This window comes from Prunus avium, chromosome 5, assembly GCF_965620075.1.
Source record: "Prunus avium chromosome 5, drPruAviu1.hap1.1, whole genome shotgun sequence".
Taxonomy (NCBI): Eukaryota; Viridiplantae; Streptophyta; class Magnoliopsida; order Rosales; family Rosaceae; genus Prunus; species Prunus avium.
The window spans coordinates 12,769,210-12,781,735 of record NC_142288.1 but is presented as its reverse complement, the minus strand read 5'-3'; the positions used below and the strand labels follow the sequence as shown (position 1 = coordinate 12,781,735).

General features: G+C 36.4%; 2 protein-coding genes across 2 annotated transcripts; one reads left to right on the top strand and one right to left on the bottom strand.

Moving 5' to 3' along the window:
- Positions 1-220: 220 nt before the first annotated feature.
- LOC110755360 (uncharacterized) lies at positions 221-1,266 on the bottom strand. The gene is made up of 2 exons (XM_088253097.1): positions 1,087-1,266; positions 221-804 (listed from the first exon to the last, which is right to left on the bottom strand). Exons 1-2 carry the CDS (start codon positions 1,252-1,254, stop codon positions 235-237), a joined length of 738 nt encoding a protein of 245 aa, XP_088109223.1. The 5' UTR covers positions 1,255-1,266; the 3' UTR covers positions 221-234.
- Positions 1,267-8,140: 6,874 nt separating this feature from the next.
- On the top strand, positions 8,141-12,492 carry LOC110755357 (adenylosuccinate synthetase 2, chloroplastic). The gene is made up of 6 exons (XM_088253094.1): positions 8,141-8,301; positions 9,442-9,756; positions 9,825-10,517; positions 10,746-11,057; positions 11,284-11,764; positions 12,318-12,492. The coding sequence occupies exons 2-5, from the start codon at positions 9,451-9,453 to the stop codon at positions 11,452-11,454; spliced, it is 1,482 nt and encodes a 493-aa protein (XP_088109220.1). The 5' UTR covers positions 8,141-8,301; positions 9,442-9,450; the 3' UTR covers positions 11,455-11,764; positions 12,318-12,492.
- Positions 12,493-12,526: the final 34 nt, after the last annotated feature.

The following is a 12,526-nucleotide window of genomic DNA, read 5'->3' as shown; positions in this document are numbered from 1 at the left end:
TTCCACCCCAAAAGGCTAGGGCAAGGGCAAATACTATTCATTGTACTTTATTTCCTATTTTTTTATACTTTAAACCATTAATTTTGGTTGCCACGTGTCTTGTTTTTAATTAAACTTTGTTTTCATTTGCAAATATTTATAATAAATATTCATATTATTTAATGCTTTCTTTATTGAATAAAAGGGAAACAATACAACAATTCTCCATACATACGACAAATCTTTCAATCCAACCTAATTGTTTTGATAATTTAACCAATCCGTATTGCTAGGTCCGTCGTCGTGGAAAAGTTTTCTTCTCATCACATCCCTTCGTTTCATCTTCCAATAGGACTTTGTTTCAGGAGACATATGGGTGGTATCCATGGCCATGATTTTCATCTCTCTATCCTCCATGTCTTGTTCTTGTGCCTGCTGCCTTTCAATTGCAAATGCTTCAGCTCGTGCCTTGTCTGCTTCTTCTCTTTTCAAGTCTCTCTCAAGTCTCAGTGCACCATTTTTAGCAATTTGCTCCAAAAATTGTGCACATTCATTCTTCGAAGTGCTCCCTTTCTTCGCCTTTGCTGCTTTTCTCCCAATAGGTCTCGGCGCACGTGGGAGTGGTGAGTCTTGATCCATTGGGGAGTCCACTGGCGAATCGGTTGCCGGCGAATCGTGGAGCGGCGTCTCATTCAACACAACCGGCGGAGTAGTGCAAATTATTTTGAATCTCGAACAATTCTTCACAAGTTCCCAACATTGGTGATTTTGGAAACTTTTTTTGCCTTGCCCCGTGGCACCGAACCACATTTGTGCTTGTATGATCTATTAAAAAAAATGGAAATGTAACCAAAAAATGAGTAAGGGAGAAAATATAAATAATTTGGAAATGCAAGAAAAAATAATAATTATGCAACAAAATATAAATACATTAGAAATGCAAGAAATAAAATGATTATGCAAGAAAACAATAAATACGGAAGAAAATATTAACAATTTAAAATTGCAAAATAAAAAAATGATTATGCAACAAAATATAAATAAATTAATATGTAAGAAAAAAAAGTTACATTAAATTAAATAAAACAATAATTATAAATATTTTACCTCATCCGTAAGATTTTGACCGCTTCGAAGGTTCTCCCTCGCTTTTGTCAAAGCATCCCTCCATTTCCCAAACTCTCTATTCAAAATTTTCCACCTGGAGGATAAGGCCATTTCCGTCCGAGCCGAACCGGATTTTTCAGAAAATTCTTCATGAATTTTTCTCCACATTTGAGAAAACTTCATTTCATTGCTGATATAGGGCAATGACTAACTTTCACCCAAGACTCACACAACGCAATATCTTCCGCAGTTGTCCAAGCGCCTCCGGCTTCAACAGAAGATGCCATTAATCTTTTGATACAAATGGAAACTAGTAGAAAAATGTGAGTAGAATGGAAAATAAATTGGAAGGAGAAGAGTTTATATGAAGATTGGTGTGGAATGTGAATGAAATTGATAGGTATTTATAGAGAAAATATCCAGAATTTTTTGGTATTTTTTGGTATTTTTTTTGAATTTTTTTCGCATTTTTTTAACCCAAAAAAATCGAGTCCGTTGGATTTCTGGACAAAAAACGATCGAAGCATCTGGGAAGCGCCACGTGGCGTCTGCCCGTTGGGGGCTGTCAGTCGCTGACGTCAGCGCGGTGAAATCAATTTTTTTTTACCGTTGGCGCGTGTATTTCACGCGCCAACGGTAAAAAAAAATTTGATTTGCTTCGCTGACGTCACTGATGACATCAGCGCCTTCGGGCTGAAGCCCAGTCAAATTCTGCCCTTGGGCTTGCCCGGGCTGGTGGGACCCAGGGCTTGCCCGGGCTGCTTTTCCTGCGCTGGAGGTCCAATTCGTGCTGGGGGGGCCTGTTGCCCTGGCAAAAAGGGCTGCGGTGGACTTGCTCTTACATCACTAATAAGGGTGCACTTGCAATTTATACAATGTGTTGGCATATTTATAAGGTTAGTGAGATTAGGGATAATAGCAGGCACTACTTACAAAACAACACATGTTTTTTTTCTTTTAGTTATTTACATTAACACTCCTTGTGGTTTTTGGTGTTTTCACAAAACCCCTTCAAGTTTTAGAAATTACACAAACACCCCCTAAGGTTTGAAATTGTTTTAACAAAACCCCTTCCGTCACTTTTACACCTAAAAATTGTTGATGACATAAAAAAAAGTTTCTCCAAATGCCAATGTTAACCTTTGAGATTAGATTGCATGTACACACTTAAGGTCTAATCGGTAAGTAAATTTTGTCATTTGAAGAAATTTTTTTAATGAAATCATCAATTCTTTTGACTGAAAATTAAAGAAAATGGTTTTGTGAAAACATATTAAAAGCTCATATGGTGTTAGTGTAATTTCTAAAACATTGAGAGGTTTTATTAAAACACCACAAACCTCAGGGAGGTGTTAGTGTAGATAACTCTTTGTTTTCTTTCCACTCTTTAACTCAACGACTGGTTTTTTAACTCATGTAAGGTTCAACCTCTTTCTCTTTTTCCATTTGGCAAACACTAACTCTGATCACCAGAGCTGTAAACCTCCGGCCATCTGCGACTCTATCTTCCCCCTTATTTCTTTTCTTTGAGTTATTTGCACTAACAACTCTAAGGTTTTTGGTGTTTTCCCCCTTGAGGTTTCAAATTGTTTTCTCAAAACCTCTTTCGTCAATTTTCCACCTACAAATTGTTGATGACATTAAAAAAATTTCTCCGAGTGACAATGTTAACCTTTGAGATTAGATTACACATACACCTTTAAGGTCTAATAAGTGAGTAAATTTTTTCAATTGAAGAAATTTTGTCAATTGAAGAATTTTTTTTAATGAAATCGTTTCTTCGACGGAAAATTAAAGAAAAGGATTTTGTGAAAACAAATTGAAACCTCAGGTAGTGTTAGTGTTATTTTTGAAATCTTAGGGGGTGTCAATGTAAATAACCATTTTTTTACTTTCCAACTCTTTAACTCAATGAGGTTCAACCACTTTCTCTCTTTCCATTTGGCAAACACCCAACTCCGATCACTGAAGACGTAAGCCACTGGCCATCAATGACTTTAACCTTCAACGAACTAACCCAAACAACTTGAACCTCCCTCTTTTCTCTATTTTCCCCCTTATCTCTCTTCGAACTAACCCAAGCAGTGCCCTATACCCTCCTTTCTCTATCGCTTTGCTTTACCGATCTCCATCCACATGTGCCAACAACTCTCTGACGTAGTACCCAGCCACTACAATTACATGATTATTAGGTAAGTATGAGATAGTGTAACTAATTACCAAGTAAATATGAGATAATGTACATGATTACTAAGTAACTACGAGATATGTACCTAACATATTGGTAGTATTTTCTAATGTACCTGGTAAACCAGTGGTAACGTGGGAGGATGTTTAGTGATGTACCTAATCTAAGGCATAGGTAGGGTTTTGGGTTGGTATACATTGTGAAGAGGTATGTTTACGTTTTCGACTGAGTATACGTGGAACATTGAGTCAAAGGACTTAGATCAACAACAACAAATATGTGGACTGCACCCAACTTCTGTTTTCAGTTTTGAACTTATCCCAAATTTTGTATTTAAATTTAATTGCTTTTACTCACTTGACTAGTGATTTCTTACTAACCAATTACACTAAAATTTTGTCCATGTGATCTGGTCTAGCCAATTTTAATTTTCACGAATCCTGATTGCCAATCTCTTAGGCTTGCCCAAATCTATCCAATTGTTGGTCTATGAGAGAGAGTTCATGGGTTCTTGATTTTTTTTCTTGGCGTTTATTGAAAAGTCATTTATGAAACATGGGTTTAGTGATAGGCAATTTTATTCTCTCAACACTTATTTTTGCGAAATTGTTGCTCCGATTTTTTAGAGTGTTCATTGTCAGAAAATGATTTTTCATTGTTTTTATAATCTTTAAAATCTTTCTCAGTTTTAATATGGCTTTCAACTTTGCATATCATTCTCATAATCAGAATTTAGGCTAGCATATTCTATTTGGCTATATCAAACTATCCGTGTGAACTTGGTGAAGCTGATTTGATTTAGATCAAAATCTTCATTCACACATCAATTGATTTGAACGGTGCCTTGGAGATGAATAGCTGGACGATCTAGGTACTATTGCCATCCACAAGAAGACTTGAACAACTTGGTAATTAAAGGTTTGGAAAGTTGCACATGAGGTACAATTGCCACTTAGTTTAGTTATAGGTGTTTAGGCTGTATGGAATTCCTTATATTGAGTTTATCATTCGATATAGTGATGGTGCTTTGCCACGACTATTGATATCCCTTAATTTTTCCCAAGTGGTGGGTTTCTGGGTTAGCAAAATATGGTGTTGATCCTGAATGTGATTTTGCATAGTTGTTTGTTCTTTGTATGCATGCTAAGTGTTTCAGAAATTACTTGAATGACTTTTGAGATTATGTCTGTATACTTTGCAGATAGCTGTACTAGATGCCTAATTCTAGATGGTAGTCATTTGCACTAAGTTTTGTACAAGTCAGGTCTATGTGTTTGAATTGCTTATATCATGTGTATTTTATAGATCATAGAGCAACATTGTCTCTCATATATGCTTCTTGTATACCAAAAGGCATTAAAAACTTATATATGAGTTTAGTGAATAATATCGGCTGATATGCACAAACAAATTAATTAACATGCATGTTTACTAATTCGTAATCGGAATTAAATTCCTATTACAGATACTGATGTGTTTACTTTACATGGAGGAATGAAAATGTGAGTGGGACCCACACAAAGGGGTCGTTTACTTACCAGGAATTGAGAAAATAAGGAATCGGGGAATTTAGGAATCAAGGAAGTAATGAATCGGTATAGGAAGAATCATTCCAGTAAAGTTGTTTACTAATCATATAGAATCGGTGCTGAATGAAGTTGATTTTCATTGTTATTTTTAACCTAAACTAATTTAATTACTAAAATGTCTTGCACATATAAATATATGTATTTTTTACCTAAGTCACTTGTAAAAAAGAAGATTGACAAAACTTTATTTTATAACTAATGTATAATATAAGATACCATATGACGAGTGATGAAAAAACTAGTATATAATAATATAAGGAATACAATAGAAAAAAAACAAAAAACAAATATACCGTAGTGATAAGAAGCATAACAAGACAAGTAGACGCTAGCAACCAAGGAGAAAAGGGAAAAATTTTGCTTTTTCCAACGGTGATTAATAAACAATTAATCATTGATTTTTTTTTTAGGGTTTGGGGTATTCTGGAATCATCGTAAAGTGGTAAGGGTATTTTTGGAGAACTCATTAGGAATTCATCTTTTTTACCCATTATATCCTCACACAATTTTTAAAATTCTAAATTTGCCATATACTTTAACCCAATAACAAGGGCATTTTAGTTATTAATTTGGTTTCAATTCCAATTCATGTGAATTTAGTAAACAACTTATAAGGAATTAGTATCACTCCAACCCCAATTCCACAAGGTTTAGTACACAACTTTAATAAGAATCCGAAATCTAACTCTCCTCAATCCAACCCCTTCTAAATTCAATTCCTCATAATCCGATTTCAGATTAGTAAATAGGGGTGGGCATTCAAATAGGAAAAATGAGCCAAATTAGGCTTAAAAAAACCGTAAAAAATCGAATTGACCAAAAACCATAGTAGACCGGTTTGGTCATGTTACGGTTCTTGTAGTGAAAAAATGGACCAGATCGGACCGGACTAAGATGGTTATGTATTTTTTATTTTTTAATAAAATATTTAAGCCCAATGCTAAATTTCTAAGCCCATAACTAATCTTTCCCCAAGCCCAACTCCGAATCACCTCTCTTTTCTAGGCACAATCACCTTCGTTTGCAAAAAATTGGGCTATTTGTGAATTTTTAAGCCCAAAAAATAAAATTTAAGCTGGGTTTATTCAAAATCAAAAATCGAACCGGTGTATGAGCAAATCGAATCAAATAATTTTTTGGTCAAAACAAAATCGAATCAGATCGGATGAGTAGTACCAATTCCAATTCCAATTTGGGATGAAAATTGGACCGAACCAGACTGTGCCCACCCCTATTGGTAAACATGCCATTGCATAAGCAAATATGAAAAATATACCATTAGTAGTGGATCTAGGATTCTCCGACCAAGGGGTCACATTGTAAAAGTTCCAAAACTTTTTTAAGTATAAAATAACACTAAAAACCATAACATTATTAGTAATTTTTTTTTTTTATCATATTAATCAAAACAAAACAAAACATTATCAATAAAAAAATAATAATAAATATCAGTACGAAACATAACAAATATAAACTCTAATCAATAAATTTCATATCAATATGACAGAAGCATAACAATATCATATCAAAAATTTCATTCCATAAATGTGGTTGGCGATGGCTACCGGCATGATGTGGTTGGTGCTAACGAAGTGGTGGTGGAGGTTGGGGCTTGGGGCCTGGGGTTTGAGAGGGACTGAAAGGGGGTAGGGGTGCTACCTAGCCCAAAATGATGTAGTTTTGAGGCCATGTCATCAAGGGCGGAACTACATGTAGACTAGAGTGGGCTTCAGCCTGGTGCAAGATTTAATAAAATACTAATTTGGTGCAAATTTTATAAGATATTTCCTACTCCCCACGAATATTAGTCCACCATTTGTTAAGCTAGTTGGCCCACAAAGTCACATACTTGCAATATATTTGTGGTTTGGAGGCCACGTGAGTGGGAACCATTGTTTCTTCTCTTTTCTTCTTCTTCCGATTTACAGGTTAGCATTTAGATCTACAAGTGCAACAAAGCTTTTGTGTTTATGCCTCTGTGTACATTTTTTGGATATGCTACTGCTATGAATTGTACTTTTGTTCGTGTTTCTGCTTCCCACAGTTTCAGTTTCTGATTCCCACTTGGTTCTTATTGTATCAATTAGCATACCCCAAAAAAAAAAAAAAATTGGTTCTCATTGTTTATATAGATCTTCTATACAAAAAATTAAAATTAAAATTTTAGCACACCTCTAAAAAAATTCCTGATTCCGCCATTGCATGTCATTAAAAAAAACATTTGATGAGCATGGACCAAACGAAGTCATTTGGCCAAGAGCTTTGAAAAAAAAATAAATTAAGCCCTTGCGCACAGCAGCTAGGAGCTGCGCAGTGAAGGACAAAGGGGAAGGGGACTTTCATTAAGCACTTGGTGTGCACCTGGCCAAGGGGTCGCTGGTGGAATCCACAACCAATTTTTAGGCATTCCAAGGCATCGTCTGACCCCTCTTGTCCTGTCGTGTGTTCGCCACTATAGACCATTAATGCAACATTGATACGCAAGAATCAAGGGAAGACACGTATAAGAAACAAATACGAGTGTGATACACGAATACAAGCATTGTTGACTTTTCTTGTTTTGTCGACCACCGGATACAGGGCTAATACATCCTTGATATGCAAAGGTTATATGAGCAGTGTATGATAGGGGTGGGCGCGGTTCGATTTGGTTTGATTTTCACCTCACACCGAAATAGAAATTGGTACTATTGCGGTTCGGTCTGATTTTGGTGAAAAAAATTTATAAAACCTCCGGTCCGATTTAAACCAATTTCAGTTTTTCTGATTTCGAATCGGATATTATATATATATATATATATATATATATATTTACAAATTCTAACTAAAATTTTATTTTTTAGGCTTAAAAATTCATAAATGATCCAATTTCATGCAAAGAGAGATTATTGAGCCTAGAAAAGAAAGATGCTTTGAAGTTGAGTTTGGGGAAATATTAGTTATGAGATTAGAAATTTAGCATTGGACTTAAAATAATTTTTTTAAAAATAATAAAAAATATGCAGTCGATTCAATTCAATCTAGTCTAGTTTTGTAAGTTGTGAAGCCAATATCAGAATCGGTTTGAATCGATCCAGTCCGATTTTATGCCAGTTTGTTGACTATTTAGTCAACATGGTTTTTTCCATATGGTGCGGCTCGGTGTTCAAGTTTTCCGGTCTCGATGCCCACCCCTAGGTTATATTGAAATAATTTATAAAATGTTGTGGTCAGTTTGAAGTTATAGAAAATATAGGGTCAAAAGGTAATTTTTAAAACGTAATTTTAATCGCACCCAGCACCCAGCACCCAGCACCCCAGCCGCTTCTTTTCCACTGTAAGCAAGAAGAACGCCGGCACCAGAAGGAAGAAAGAAGAAGAAAGAAGAGGAAAGAAAAAGAAGAAAGTTCTGCTCCACCAGGTCCAGCCTCTTCTTCTCGACTGCATCTGCTTCACGAGGTATTTCTTTTTATAATTTGTTTTATCTTAACTCATCTTCTTCTCAACTGCATCTGTTTCTTCACTTACTTTGCATCTGCTCCTTGAATTACTTGGTCGTGTGGTTGGTAATTGGTTTTTGTTGATTAGATGTATTAATTGTTCTATCGCTGCCTCCTCCTTTCGCATTTTACATTTTTGTAAGTTTTATTATTGATTCCTTTTTCGTGTTTGAGTGACTAGAGCTCTGTACAATTTTTTTTTTTCATTTGTTATGCCGTTTCACTTTTGTTTCTATTGCATGAGAAACGGTGAATTTAAGTTGGGTGGGTTTGGTTTTATGCCCAATGGAGTATATTTTTCCTTTTTTCTGCAACCACTAAATGCAGAATGGATGAAAAGTTATAACACAAAAGAAAGAAAGATTTTTGACCCAAAAAAAAAAAAAAAAAGAAAGAAAGATTTTTAAGTTGATTTGCTACTTGTGCTCAAGGGGCCAAAATGAATTTTCTCCCAGTTTTTCTGCTGAAAATTTAGGGTTTATTTCTTCTTTCTTATGTATTTGCAGTGGTGATGTTTAGGGATTAACTTTTCTATTGAGAGATTCATTGCCATAGCTAATAATTACAGAAGCTTCTATTCTAAAGTAAGCTGACCACCAACCAACTTTGTCCCACTCAGTTCTGTTGGTTAGTACGAAGTTTTAGAATTAAGTAGCAACATTTTAAGTCATCAGTAATAAGTTGGTTGTTTACAAAAATGTAGTTTGTCTACAAAAAAATGATTTCTGTACTATGAGAATGAAATTTTTGCTTTTTGTTGTTGTTGTTGTTGTTGTTGTAATTCTGGTCTTGGTTGATTTTACCTGTCTGGCTAACTGTAATCCTAATGCAACTCAAATGTTTTATTGTTAACCGTTCATCATACAAAATGTTAGTATTCTCCCACCCCACAACAAAAAGAAAGGGGATTGCAATTTTTTATGTTTTCTAGTTGTTTAGAGTAAAGTTCGCAGTTCTTCTGTTCTTATTGGCCTAATAATAATAGTTAGCATTGTTTTTTTATTTTTTTTTATTGTATGTGTGTTATCTTCAATTGCTTAAAACCAATGTCTTTTAAGTTTGAATTGACATTGATTAAACATTTTCTTTCTCACCTCAGCGGTTCACCATGAACAACCTCTCGTCGTTCACATTTCTCGACTCCAATCCACTCTCCAAGCCTCGCTCTTTGGGGCCCCACTACCATGGGCCCATTCACCTCCAGCGTCCCAGAAATGTTGTGGTATGCTCGGTGAAGCCCTCAGTTGCCCCTCCCTCATCTCTAAGTGTGTCTGGGTCCCCCAACCAGGGGCTAAGTCGAATTGAGTCACTAACCCAGGTCTCAGGTGTGTTGGGCTGCCAGTGGGGAGATGAAGGTAAAGGCAAACTTGTCGACATCTTGGCCCAACACTTTGACATCGTTGCTCGTTGTCAGGTAACAGAAAACTCTCATTTCTATAGCCAAATTTTGTGGTTTCCTGATTGGTTTTTGTATCTTTTCAGGGTGGAGCTAATGCTGGACACACCATTTACAATGCAGAGGGAAAGAAGTTTGCACTTCACCTTGTTCCCTCAGGTATCCTTAATGAAGAGACTCTTTGTGTTATTGGGAATGGAGTTGTGGTGCATCTACCTGGTCTCTTTAAGGAGATTGATGGCCTTGAATCTAATGGAGTCTCCTGCAAGGGAAGGATATTGGTCTCTGATCGTGCTCACCTCCTATTCGATTTCCACCAAGTAGTGGATGGGCTTCGAGAATATGAGCTTGCTAAATCTTTCATTGGCACTACCAAGAGAGGTATTGGACCTTGTTACTCTAACAAGGTTATCCGAAATGGCATTCGAGTCAGTGACTTGAGGCACATGGATACTTTCCCTCAGAAGCTAGATCTTCTATTATCAGATGCGGCATCAAGATTCCAAGGTTTTGACTATGGTCCTCATGTGCTCAAAGAAGAAGTTGAGAAGTATAAGCGATTTGCTGAGAGATTGGAACCCTTCATTGCAGATACAGTGTTTGTCGTGAATGAAGCCATCTCTGAGAAGAAAAAGATTTTGGTCGAAGGGGGTCAGGCAACAATGTTGGATATTGACTTTGGAACTTACCCCTTTGTAACATCCTCTAGTCCTTCAGCCGGTGGAATTTGCACCGGTCTTGGCATTGCTCCCAGAGTTCTAGGCGATCTGGTTGGAGTGGTAAGTAGAAGGTCACTCTTGTAGTCGCGTAATTGATTTTCATTTTACTGGTGTCATCATTGTCATCCTCACATTGCCTCAATGAGATGGGGTTAGAGGGATCAATTCCATGAGTAAACAGTATCTCCAACTAAATCTATTTTTTCATGACATGTATTCTTGCATTTAGTACAAAGGCCAATTGAGATGGTGAAGTAATGTTTGCTAACTTGAAGTTCGTCTCTGTAGGTGAAAGCATACACTACAAGAGTTGGTTCTGGTCCTTTTCCCACAGAAATCTTGGGTAAAGGGGGCGATCTCCTTAGGTTTGCTGGTCAGGAGTTTGGCACAACCACTGGTCGCCCTCGTCGTTGCGGTTGGCTTGATATAGCAGCACTGAAATACTGCTGTCAGATTAATGGCTTTTCTTCTCTCAATCTCACCAAACTTGACGTTTTGTCGGATCTTCTTGAAATTCAGTTGGGTTTTGCCTACAAACAAATTGATGGTACACCAATAAAATCATTCCCTGCAGACCTTCGTGATCTTGAGCAGTTAAAGGCATGCCCTCGCCTCTCCCTTCTATTTGGATATGCTGTTTATCGTTTGCTAAATATATACTCTCTTTTTTTCGAGTTATCAAGCCCCTGCTTATATTTTGATATTTTAAAGATGAAGTTTTTGTTTAACTTTTGTTGATGCTATTGTTTTTCTGTGTTTTTGGGTGGATATTTTTGATATCTTAAAAGACAAACTCTTGTTGATGCTGTTGTTTTTCAATGTTTAGGTGGAATATGAAGTATTGCCTGGATGGAAGTCTGATATATCTTCTGTCAGAAACTATTCTGACCTTCCAAAGGCTGCACGCCAGTATGTGGAAAGGATAGAAGAACTTGTTGGCATACCCGTCCATTACATTGGTGTGGGGCCTGGACGCGATGCACTCATTTACAAATAATCATCACAATATTTATTTCCTTTAGATTCCAGATGATGTTCGAACTGTCAGAAGTAATACAGAACTTCTGGTTTTGGAGGAATTTATTCCCTTTTATGTCAGAAGCTCTTTTTTTGGAATAGAATTAATTGTTCATGGTTATGAACTTGATGCAACGCATTCTCCACCCGGTGAGGCCACATGAAGTCTATGTTGTGTTTAGCGGCTGGGATAATTTTTTTTTCAGTAACATTAGGTTAGGCATGGTAGCAACTTTCCACAGACTTGCTGTAGCTCGACTGAAGGATCTCTCAAAGATGTACTTGACACTGTATGGATCTTTCTTCTACTCATCTCCTTGATATACTTTCTATCTAACATTGCATCATCACTAGCCATAAGAGACTACATTAGCTTTGCACCTAACATGCCATCCTTTCCTGAAGAACAACATAGGCCATCATGAGTTCATAAATTGGGTGTTTATGAATGCCAAGGCCCTCAGTTTACAACTTTACATTATATATGGAGATAATTTCCTTGCTTGATTTTTGAATTAACCTGTACCAAATCCCAGCTCATGTTCCCCAAAAGTGCTGGTTTGCCTTTTTAGTCTGTGTTTGAGAAAGTTATGAATTAGCTTCTTTCTTTCAGATTGTCTTTGTAGTCGTTAATTATAATATAGGAGAAATACAGTACTGAGTTTTTAAATTAATTTATATTAGAAAATCCAAAAGATTATTGATTTGTTTATTCTCAGTTTGATGTTTTACCAATATGGTAGCCTCTATGAGCATATGTTTTCCCCAGTGTTTTTGAATGGTGTGGTTCCCCTCATTTACAAAGTTTACTTGTTTTACTTAACACATTCCTTGATATGGCAGGGTCAAGCGTTGGATCAAGGATGGATGAAACGGATCGTTATCTTGTCCATTGTCCAGAGAAGCCGTCACGCAAGTCATGTGATTTTCCCAAGAGGGGCTTGACGATGACAGCAAGAATTTTTTATTTTTTATTTTATTTTATTTTATTTTTTATAAAAATAAGTTGAGTCTGGTAGCTCCAAGAAGTAGCACTTGAAAAAGCACAAAAG